This window comes from Chaetodon trifascialis, chromosome 7, assembly GCF_039877785.1.
Source record: "Chaetodon trifascialis isolate fChaTrf1 chromosome 7, fChaTrf1.hap1, whole genome shotgun sequence".
Classification (NCBI taxonomy): Eukaryota; Metazoa; Chordata; class Actinopteri; order Chaetodontiformes; family Chaetodontidae; genus Chaetodon; species Chaetodon trifascialis.
In genome coordinates this window covers 16459524-16471651 of record NC_092062.1, presented here as the reverse complement: position 1 = coordinate 16471651, position 12128 = coordinate 16459524, and the positions used below count along the sequence as shown (strand labels likewise).

The following is a 12128-nucleotide window of genomic DNA, read 5'->3' as shown; positions in this document are numbered from 1 at the left end:
AATATTATGTATCTGCTGGTTTGGTGGAATATTTTAAAGCACAAAAACAGTGACAATAGGCATTTTTAGGCTGCACCTGTCCTGACAATGCGATACATTTCACATTATGTTAAATCAAAATCAGCTGAATCAGCCCAGCAGTAACTCACTTGGCTAGCTTGCTCATTTTCCACATTTTGCAATGGCTGCTTTGAATTAACAGCAGGCTCTCACACACCCTTCCACCATCTTTGCAATTTGTCAAACAATCGATCAATCAATTCTTGTCCCTGGAGAGAGCAACAACATGTGGAAAGTCAGATTGCAGCTTGAATGTATTTTGATTTCCAAGCACAAACATTGAACACCCACAGTTGCGTTGTCTTCCTTTGCTCCATAAGTGGGAACTAGAGTTTGTGCTGAAGCATTTTGTAAAAAAAACTAACCGTTTTATGGATGTTATACATAATTACTGTAGGGTTAGTCAAAAACTGTCTTGTGCTGAAGGTTGACTCTGAATTCGTTGTCTTGTTCACTAGGACAACTTATGTTAATCAACAGAAATGTGCTCACCAACTAATTGACTAACGAACAGCTGTCCTTTCTGAGCAGTTTTGGAATAAATCATAATTTTGCTCATTTTGCTCTGTATTTAATTAGTACCAATACCAACACTGAGATTTATGGATAAAAACTAAAGCAATATGGTGTGCATCTGTTTTGGGCTTATCAGTGTTATTTGAAAAAAAAAAAAAAGAAGAAAAAAGCGGTGAGAAAGAATCGTTCCTGCTTGAGTTTCATGAAAACCGATCAGCTGTGGGCCGATTGAGGGCCAGACCAGTGAAATAAACACAAGCCAAGTGATCCATAGTCCCTTTTAAGATTCTATCATAGGGACAAAAATACCCAAAGTGACATGTGACCGGGTAATTCCTGCCTGCAAACCACTTCAGGCCGCTCTGTTTTAAGTGAGAGCGTGGAGGGAGGCGATAAGATCGAAGTTACAGCTACCACACACACACAGACACCTACACACTTATGGATTTTCGCTCTCAGAGGTTATTTCTACGACTGGCTCTCATTGAGAGGAAGTAGACGCTTGAATTTGAGGCCAGGTTGGCATCGGCACTTGACTTTTCTCTCTTTAATTTGGCAGCCCTCTTTCATCCCCCTTTCTCTCTCTCTTTGCGTCCCTGCCCGGCTGTGTGTGATAGTCCCCATGTTAAAGCAGATTTAGTAGCTGGCAGAAGACTTGCGCTGTGTGTGCCAGCAGTGCTAATAGTAGTCCTGTGATGGCTGAGCCTGACTCATTGGGTTACATATTTACCCAACATTAGCCTCTGCTTTAGCCTTGTTTGCTCCTGCAGCAGATTTTCTGTCCTCATTTTTACGTCTTTTCATCACTTAAAAATAGGTTTAAGTGCTGATGAATGCAGGACTTTGCCCAGACTTGCATGCACTGTATCCATGTATGTGTGTATGAGGCAGTGAGCCAGACTGAGTGTGACACATCCTATTATCTATTAGGTGTGTTTGTCATAACACACTGCGCCTGAGGCCCATCACAAGTGTGATGTGTATGTGTGTGTTTTTACTGTTGCGTAGAAGCAAGTGGGGAACCAAGAGAGGGACAGAGGAAATGAGAAGGGCAAAAGGGGAAGAGTGTGTGTATGTGTGTGTGTGCAAGTATAAGAGTGAGGGTTTAAAGGGAGAGCAGTAAAGGAAGTGACGCAGTTAAGTAGTAGTGAAAGAGAGTACTGTTTTTAGAAAATCTGCACACAGTAGTGGGAGGTTGAGCTAAAGGGCAAAGGGAGAGAAAAGGTGGGGAGGGAGGGAGCCAAAGAAGAAACTGAGATGAAGGCTGGTGAGAGTGTTTAGACGTGCATGGAGGGATGTGGACAGTCCTGTTAGTGCAGGAGACACAGGAGTGAAGAGAGGGAGGGTCTGCAGCAGAGAGAGAGCGGGATGGAGGGAAAAAGATTGTGCAGGAAGACGAGAGGAAGTTTGTGTCAGAGGAAGAGAGGCATCCATGGAAAAGAGTTTGAGAGAGAGAGAGAAAGAGAGAGAGAGAGAGAGAGAGAGAGAGAGAGAGAGAGAGTGTGTGTGTGTGTGTGTGTGTGTGTGTGTGTGTGTGTGTGTGTGTGTGTGTGTGTGTGTGTGTGTGTGTGTGTGTGAGAGAGAGAGAGAGAGAGACAGAAAGACAGAGAGAGAGCGCAGAGTGTAACAAGAGGAGAAGTTATTCTGTTTGAGGGTGAGGCGAGGAAAAGGTGGAATTCAAGAAGAAGAAAAAAAACGAAGAGACAAACCAGCTTGAAGCAGACATTTCCCAGAAGGACACACTCCTCTCCCTGTCCCTTCCTGCCTCAAGTCTTTCGCCCAAAATTCTGATGACTTTACAAGCATTCCCCCTCGTCTCAGCTCCTCTTTATGTCCTCCTCTTCAGAGCAAATATTTGCCAAGAGTCACTAACAGTGCATGCCTCTGCAACAGCAAGTGAGGCGAGATCAGAAGCATGTGTGGATTTAGGATGCATGGATGTAGCGGGGGAGGATGTGTGTGTGTTACTTTTGTTCCACTCTCTCCACCAGTTTTATAGTTCAGTCTGATGTATCTCTAAAATCTCTCTAAATATTGTCCTCTATAGGTGATCTTTCCAGTTTGGACAACACAGGCTGCTGCTATCCACCATGTATAACATCAACACACAGCTAAACAGAGCTGTTTGTACCCTAAAACAGAGGAAATTGTTAGTAATATGACATAAGTTGTATAGAAAGTTTTGCTAACTAGTATCAAAAGTGTCTCTCTTCATTGATCTGCCTGTGTTCTGCTGTTGAGGTGTATAATTCTGTGCGTGTTCATGAGAGCGGCTGCCACCCTCCATCCTCTTGCTGCTGCCGCCGCCGTGTTTGCATTAAAAACAATGGAGACATCAACCACTTTGAATCATGCCCAGCTGCCAAAACACAACAAAGAAAAGCTCTGAGTGAGTGAAAACATTAAAATATTCATCAGAGTCACCTTCAGTTATTGCAGTGAGCAGTTCGCGCTGCCTCACAGGCTACAGTCTCAGGCTGCCACTAATGATTATTTTCATTACTGATTAATCTGCCAGCGATTATTATTGATTAATTTATTAATCGTTGAAATGTTCAATAACAGTGTAATATAGAGCCCAAATTCACCTTTTTAAATGTCTTGTTTTGTCCAGCAAACAGTCCAAAACCAAAAAATGGTCTGTTTACATTCATTTATGACAAAAAAGCACTAAATCCTCATATTAGAGAAGCTGTAGCCAGAGGATGACCCTAACCCATTTTTCCCTATTTTGGCTTGAAAAACGACTGCAGCAATCATTTCAGCACTAATGCAGTCCACCCAATACATTTGTGGAGGAGTAAGAAGAAAATAAAGATGCAAAATACAAAACTACTTATCTTAAGATCTGTATCAAAGAAACAAATTTAAAGGACCAGTGTGCCGAATTTAGTTGTCCCTAATGGCGAGGTTGCAGATTGCAACCAACTGAATATCCCACGACTTACCCTCCCTTTACAAGTGTTAAGAGAAGCTATGTTGGCTGCAAAACTCCCCCAAAAAACACGAAAGGTACCCCAGAGCCAGATTTGGCTACTGTGGGCTACTGTAGAAACAAGGCGGTGCAACATGGTGGACTCCGTGGAAGAGGACCCGCTCCCTCTGTAGATGTAAAAGGCTCTTTATAACACTTGTAACACAAATACAGTTCTTATTATCAGGTGTTTATACACTAATGAAAACATACTCATGAATATTAGATTCGTTTTCTGCCATATTCTGCTAATACATCCTTCTAAATCTTCCATGCTGCTGCTTTAAATTGGGTGAGCGCCCAATAACCAGAGAGAATGACATAAACATACCGTCTGTATGATCAAATGTATGATTTGGCATTCACATATAATTGAAGAACCTCTGACTTCATCCTGCCCACCCCACTACTTCTGACACCAAACCTACGCTCTTGATTAGACATATAACAACAAAAAAACATGCTGATTACTGAAGAGCACACATAATACTTTTGTTAGAACACACAAAAATGTCACTGATCTCACTCCTGTAGCTGAAACCTGAGGAGTTTTTGTTGTACCTACCAGTCACGCTCATGTGGCTTCAGGCTGCTGCGGTGAGAGTCTGATGATTTAATCACAGTCTGTCATTACACAGGCGTTGTTACGCAGTAAATATATTATTACAACTATCAACACGGAGCCACACTCCTCGGCTGTAGTGATTGTGTGCAGGCCTTGCCACGCTTACTGTTGTTCTCATGAAGTGACAAACAGGCCCAGATGTGTCGGTTTATGGGACTCACGCACACACACACACACACACACACACACACGCACAAACCACATTGCCTCATTCAGACTGATCTGTACATTTTGCTCTCGTACTTTAACAAGCAGAGGTTCAAAAGAGCTACAGAAACCAGGTACGTTGTCTGCTTGTTAAAGTCTGTTTCAAGCAGCTCCTGTGTGTTCTGACGTTCCCTCTAATCCTTTCATGCTCCTTCTCTTCAGCTCTTATTCTTTTTTAACATTTTTATTTTAAATTTTGTCATTTTGGGAAATATGCTTATTTGTTTCCTTGAGCCAGCTGAAAAATAGCGCTCCACGTCTGCGTAGTGATTATGGAGCAACAGCTAGCTGCTGGTTAGCTTAGCTTCGCACAAAGACAGAGACATGGGGAAATAACGAGCCTGGCTCAGTCTGAAAGAAACAAAACCCACAAGCCAGCATGTGGAAAGCTGACGAATTAACATGTTACATCTCGTTTGTCTGATGCAAAAACTGAAGTGGAAAAAAGACTCCAGGAATCAGCCACAAACATCTGTAAAAACCCAATATGTTGTTTTTACACTTCAGTTTCCCCTCTGTGTTCAGTCTTTATGCTAAGCTAAGCTAACCGGCTGCTGGCCGTAGCTGACAGATATGAGAGCGGTATTGATCTTCTCATTTAGTTCTTGGCAAGAAAGTGAAAGTTTCCTCTAACCAGGACAGCCTCATGTAGATTAAAAATTTGGAAATTTTCAAAACAATCATACAAGATTTCATCCTAGAAACAACCTAAATGGCACCTTGTGGTCCAATTGCAGAAGGTTCCAGGCAGAAGCAGCATCACAGTAAACAGGAAAAGCAGTGCAGACCTAATAAGAGTCCTGAGAATGCAGAGCATTGCTGTTGACACTTCCCACCTCTCTGTCTGTGTTAAATCAAGAGTTATCCGCCTGCATGAAAACACTCTGGTTGGTCGAAATATGATGTGGCTTTGTAGAGCTGCTGTATGGAAAGTGGAACATGGAAAGGTTGTCATTTTCAGTGCCATTTCCAGCAAAGTTCTGGTTTCATTTATTGATCTTGTGGTTGCAGTGTTTATCTGGTGTTTTCTTCCCTTCTTCTTCTCTGCATACAGCAGAGGCCTCAGCTCAAATTTCTCCTAAAAAACAGCAGCAAATTTTCTCGCCGTTAGTTCCGCGCGGCACGGGCCTCTTCCTTCAGTCGCTGCTCGCTGTTGATAGATGAGCAGAGTTTCCTCTGGAGGACTCCTGACTCGCCCCCAGGGTCAAGGCTGAGAGCTGGGTGGTGCCCCGCAAAGCGCCGACGCTCGGCCTCAGCCGCAAGATTAGCTGGAGAATGTTAATCGCCGAGGACAAACGCATACATATTAACACATGTCATGGATTTGTGTGCATGCATACAGTGATTAGTCCTGTCGTGTGGAGTGTGTTGATTTATGGTTACAGGGGCCATCGGTCACTTTCTTTGTCTGTGCAGCGTTGCAGTAATGCCTAAGGAATGACTGCCCAGCCTTAACCTGTTCATGTTATTGAGGTGATACGGCCAGCTGTGCACGCATAGGCTTGCATGGAAAAAGGACGATGACGGCGACGGGGTGTCACCTGGGCTTTTCCTATGGAAACACACGTGATGAAAGGTTCCCGCTTTCCTCATAATCTGTTCTCCCTCAAAACTCATTAGTCTTGTCTGGGTTGGTGCGTGTGTTTGTGTTTCACGTATGTGTTATGTTTGATCAGGACCTTGGCTTGTGTCTGTTTATATGTGTGTGGTATTTGTGTGTGTGTGTGTGTGTGTGTGTGTGTGTGTATGCACAGAACAAAGCTTTCAGCCCTCAGGCAGTCGCCATCCCTCCTCCTCCCTCTCATGCTCCTATATGCTGCACACAGACCTCTTCTCTCCTCCACGGTCGGAAAACACATCTATAACTTTCACAGCTCCCGTACAAAAACACTTGACTGCGTCTCTTTCAGCAGCTGCATTCACTTTCCTTTTGCCTGCTTCTCTGCTGCCATCCATCTTTCAGTCCTTCAGACTGTCAGTCTGCGACTCAGAAGCTGCCAGTTTTTGTATCTTTCACTTCAGGCTTCCTTTATGTTTACTTACAGATCAACAAGCCTGTCAGTGGCTTTAAGTTGTACTTTCCAGGTATTTTCATTTTATTTGATATATGATTTGTGATTGCAGTTACTGGGGAATCCTGGCGTTATACAACTTGGCTCTTAGTTCACTAGTTTTCACCATCATTATTATTGGCAATTATATCACCAAATGAATTGCTGAAATCTGGACACCCACGCAGAAGATTTTAAACGAACCCACAGGCAAGTCAAACTTATTTGGAAGAGGCTGATTGCTTCATTCAACGTTTCAGTTTTCCCATTCAGTGAGGCTTCATTACCAGCGTTTTGTTTACGCTCACTTTTGGTTTAACCTTTAAAGTGGTTTAGGCTCAAACAGTTGGCTTCTTTATATCCTGTAAACATCATGTCTCTTCTCCCAACGGACTTCATTGTAGTGACGTGATTGCTGGGTTCCCAGATCTGAGTCATTGTTTCTGTGAGCATAATGATCTGATTGATTTCCACAAGGAGCGTAAATTATCACCACAACTACAGAAACCAGACCCAAGCAGTTAACCAAAAACAAAAACGTATCAGCTTTTCAGTCGTCTTTATTTACTCTATATTTACGGCTGGGTGTTGTTTTACATTTTCAGTACAAGTGTTGTTACGACATCTGGGTTTTGGGTACCAAAATCAAAAAAAAGTGTTTTTATTGAACAAAAGACGCTGAAGTTCCAAAATGTTGAACAAGTAGTTGCAAAAATAACATTGCTGAAATAAAACAGACAAGATCATCAGTATGAACAGACATGTGATCCCTGCTCCTGGTACATTACAGATTTAGATTTTGGTCAGTACCAAATGAGTATTGAGACTTGATTCCCAACAGTCAGTGTCCCGGTGACTACTAGCTACATCCCTGGTTTGGTTTGGGTCAAGGACCTTTGTTGCATGTCAATCCCTTCCCTTCCCTTCCCTCATTTCCTGTCTGTATCTATAGTGACTGAAAAAAGTAAAGGCAACAGGCCAAAAATTAAAAGGACATCTGCTTGTCATGATGACCCAGAGGCCAATCAGACGTTCAGCATTCTAAGAAATCTTCCGGTGTTATCTGGCTTCTTGCAGTCCAGTTAGGACTCTTTAAAAAAGATTTAAAAAGATGTTTTTGAGTGTTGCTTAGTGATTGAATGCTTTTTAACTCTGTTTGGTACTTGTGGTTTTGCATGTTTTGATTTCATCCACAGGCCCAGGCCCATCCTCGCAGCATTTCCCTCCTTCCATCGCCCCCCCTCTTTAAGTATTCGGCCTCTGTGAAAGCCATCTCTCTCTCTTCTCTGCCCTCCTTGGCCCATTCAAAACTGCCACTTTCTCTTTCCCTCCCCAGCCTGTCAATCCACCCCTCCCCTCTCTTTCTTTGGCGGTTATGGGGAGACCCCCTAACCCTGCACTCACAGTAAATGAGGTAACACCAAAGTGCACCAGTTCTTAGAATAACACACAAATTCTCCTGCAGAACCATGAAACCCCAGTGAACACGTCTTCTCTCGCTCTCTTTACTCTCACTCCACCTCCCCTCCCTCCTTCCTCCATTCAGTCCATTAGCCTCCCTCTGTTTTTACACACCCTAAACTCTTTTGGGAGGAGAATCCACTCGCCCTGTTGCTCGCATTGAGTCACCAACGCATGACTGCACACACTTGACTTTTCTGACATTCCCTCTTTTCACTTTACATTCCTTTTGTTGTCTTTCATGGAGGCTCCTTCTTCCTTTCTGTTTTACTGTACTGTAGCATCCCCTCTCTGCATGCACACCATCCTTGCCTGTGTGTGTGTGTTTGAGGGTGGTTGTCTACACTTGTTTATGGTCTTACAGACACACACACATGCATAGATACACAGAAACTATCCAGTCTGAAATGGGGCCCAACATGTTTATGTCCAACAGAAATATTTATAACCATCACCAACCACATTTCACTCACACATCCGGGCAGATTTACACGGTTACTTGAAAACATCGGGTCACATATGTACACCGACCTTCAAGCTCCCACATACACTCACGTATTCAGTGGTTTTAGCCACTCAGGTATAAGAGGCTTAAACCAGGCTATAACATATCGCATGTAAATAAAACAAAAATACGTCTGTTTCAGCAGTGTGAAACTGTGGCGGAGTGTACCACATAAAGTTTCATGACCTGGTTTCACACTTGGCCAGAACAGAAACAACAGATGATCCTTATGAGTGCCTTGTGACATGACAGCCGCATGCCTTCACTCACACACACAACACAGTGAAAATGTGAAATCCAGTCCATGCTTTGACAGTTTGTCCATGAGAGCCTTTTAGTTACACTTACACTTTAGTCACCGAGGCTGGTTCACATGGGAAATGTCTATGTGTGTGTGTGTGTGTGTGTGTGTGTGTGTGTGTGTGTGTGTGTGTGTGTGTGTGTGTGTGTAAACTTGACTGCTCCCTTGCTCTTGTCTCTACTAGGAACTTTACAGCTGTTTGTGACAGCTGTGTGTGTGAAGAGAGATTCAGCAAGAAAAAGAAAAAGAGGAACGAATCAAAGAAAGAGAGGAGTGAAAGACAAGGAGATTGTGGAGCTGACAGAGATTCGAGTTGCAAGGAAATCTGAGATCTCTGTGTGCGGCATGCAAGAGTGTGTGTGCGTGTGTGTGTGTGGGTGTATGTTCGAGCCAGCATTATATCAGAGGGCTGTAAACTCGGTGGGTTTTTGACCAGACAGGAGGGTTGTGGCTAACCACAGTAACCATATATACCATGTGTGTGTGTGTGCAGTGGGCAAGAAGTATCCAGATCCTGTTCTTTGTTAAAAGTGGAGCACTGTGAAAATACTCCATTATAATGAAGAAACGGCTCTCAAAATGTTTATGTTGTTTAAAATGTTCATATTGGAAGTATAATTAGCAAAATGTACTTGAAGGTTTGACACTATGAAATATGCTCACCACTCTCATATCTGTCAGCCACTTAGGTTAGCACACAGACTGAAAGTAGGGGAAAGCTCTCCTGGTTCTGTCCAAAGGTAATAAAATCTGCCTACCAGCATCACTATGGTGTTAATTAATAAGCTTTTAAAGACCTAGTAGGAAAAATTTCTTACCTTTGGCCAGAGCCAGGCTGGCCTTTCCCCCTGTTAGCATGCTAGTATTTGCTAATTGGCACAAAACCGAGGCTGGTGGAAATGTTGTTAGTTGTGCAGGTGTTTGGTCACGTAGGATCTCAGTTAGGAAATACTCAAGTAAAGTACAAGCACCTTAGAATTGTACTCTCTGTGTGTATCTGTGGACTGGGGTAAAGCTCAGTGAGTTACAGTCAGTAAAGTATAAACCATCAGAGTCCAGTCTGCCTGATGTTTCAGCTGTTGTTTAAGGGCAGGTATGCTAAAACTCTTTCCATTGCACGGCTCCATAAGGACTCTGCATGAACGAGCACAAGCTGGACATGTGCTCATACTCACACGCACACACACTGACACAAACACGTGCTCACACAGTCACTCACATTCTGTGGTCATGCACTGAAAGCCACGGTGAATTTATGTGAGCAGCCGCTTCCAAAAAATCTATTATTTCCATATGTTTCTAATACACTCGCTGACTGCCAAAAGCAGCATGGAGACTCCGAGCGTGTGTGTGTGTGTTAGCGCATGGCGTGTTTGTGCTTACCTCTATGATCTCAAATTAATTTTCCCCTTCTTTATTAGCTGTTTTTCTTTGCCATTTACTCACAACAGTTCACTCCACCCTTATTTATCTAGGGACTGGGAGAGAAACAAGCGGTGGCTTAATAGCTGGGTGATTTCATACGAGCTCAATGCGTGGCACTGCTTTTTCAAACCTTTCTCTTTGTCTCTCTGTGTTTCTGTCCTGCAGGTGTGTGGAGGAGGTGCGTTGGAGTCCAGAGCAGAGCAGTGTGCAGCCTTTAACACCCAGGAGTTCATGGGTCGCCTCTACGACTGGGAACCTTTCACTGAGGGTGAGGACGGAGTTAACACACACACGGTAGTTTACGGTTTAGCTGCACGGTGCTTATATGTGATAATAGGCTTATAGCAAGAATTAACTGCTGGGGGGGGGGGGGGGGGGGTGGAAAAGCGTCAATAAAGAGTGTTTTTAAGTGAGGTAAATGTTGCTCTGGTATTAGTGCGTGTTGGCAGCCCTCCACTGCACGCCCAACCCACCACAATCCCTCGTCTCATTGGAGCAGGCCTGCAGTTCATGTTGCGTCGAGGGTGGCGAGAGTCAAGGGGAAAAGAGAATGACTGGAACTCAATCTGCTTTTATTCTTTGCACAAAACGCTCTCCCTCCTCTCTTTTTCCTCTCATTTGTCCAACATCTCCCCTCTTCTCCTGCCAAGCTTCTCCTCCCAGCTCTGACTAAGCACAACAGATTCCTACTGAGTGAGATAAAGAAAGAGAGAAGGAAAGACAGCGAAAGGGAGGTGAGAGGTGATGGGATGCAAGTGTTGTGTCACATGACCACTGGGAGCAAAGGGAGACAACATGGCCTGTGTGTGTGTGTCTGTGTGTGAACGCGTCTTTATTCCTCAGCCCTTAACGCGTGAGCGTGTCCGTGTGTGGTGGTGTGTGTTTGTTTACTTTGTCTTTAAGTGTACAATAGTTCAGCGCAGTGGAGATTGTGTCTATTTATCTTTGTTTTCCAGTGCTGGGGGGAAAGACAGAGGAAGAAAGAAAACACTAAACAGATATTTGAGGAATTTGATAGAGAGAATATTACAAACAGGGGGATTTTGGAAGTGAGAGAATGGAGGAGGGAAAGACAGAGAGCAGAGAGAAACACAGCTGTGAAATGATATCAACAGTTTTGTCATTAGACTACTTATATGCACACAAGCTGCTGTGTATTTGCAGTATGAGCATTTTTGGCAAGCATGTTTGTGCACTGGAGTTAAATGGCTTAATGGATCTGAGGTGATATGTTGTGCATGCGTGTTTGTCGATCTGTCTATGTGCTCTGGTGATTACTGTATCAGCTGGCTGTAGTTCCTCAACACACACTGTGAGACAGACACACTACATCAGCAACCACATGCATGAGTCTTCAAACAAGACGCACTTGTCCAAATATGCACAATGCACAAAGCTAAAAATACAAACAAGATGTTAAGAAGAACAACGCAGCATAAAAACACTGGAAGTTAAAGCTGCACCAAGCAATATTTTCTAACAGTTTTTCAAGAATGACTAAACAAGTTGAGTTAGCCCTTAGTGCTTGCATCCTGGGCCTCGCTCCAGTTTCCTTAGTTTTATGTTGTGACATAGCTGTGGTCCTCTCTGTGTGGAGTCTGCATGTTTTCCCCATGTCATCGTGGATTTCCTCCTACAAATCCAAAGATATGCAGGTTGGAGTGGATAACAATGGATAAAATGATGGCATATAGGATTTTTATTGCAACATTATATTTTGTGATATGATAGATTTTCTGCAAAATCAACCAAGAAACGTTTCTTTGGATAAAGCAATGAGAATTTCTTTTTCTTTATAGCTGAGAAATTAAGAATTTAATTGAACAAAAATCCAAATTTGCCATAAACGACAGCTATAATATGGCAAAATTTATAGTGGTAGGCAAATGTGTCTTCCAGTATTTGTCCCTGCATGCATTATTGACTGCCTGTATATTTCAATATATATTTGAATGTATATTTGAATATGAGTGTGAATGCTTGTCTGCCTATATGTGCCTATA

General features: G+C 43.2%; 1 protein-coding gene across 1 annotated transcript in view; it reads left to right on the top strand.

The window, feature by feature from the left end:
* The window catches only part of adamtsl4 (ADAMTS-like 4), a 33930-nt gene that overhangs the window by 7932 nt on the left and 13870 nt on the right, over positions 1–12128 (top strand). Inside the window, exon 5 of the mRNA XM_070966007.1 lies at positions 10291–10393. Within this exon, the coding sequence (XP_070822108.1) occupies positions 10291–10393 (103 nt within the window). The remainder of the gene's footprint in view (positions 1–10290; positions 10394–12128) is intronic.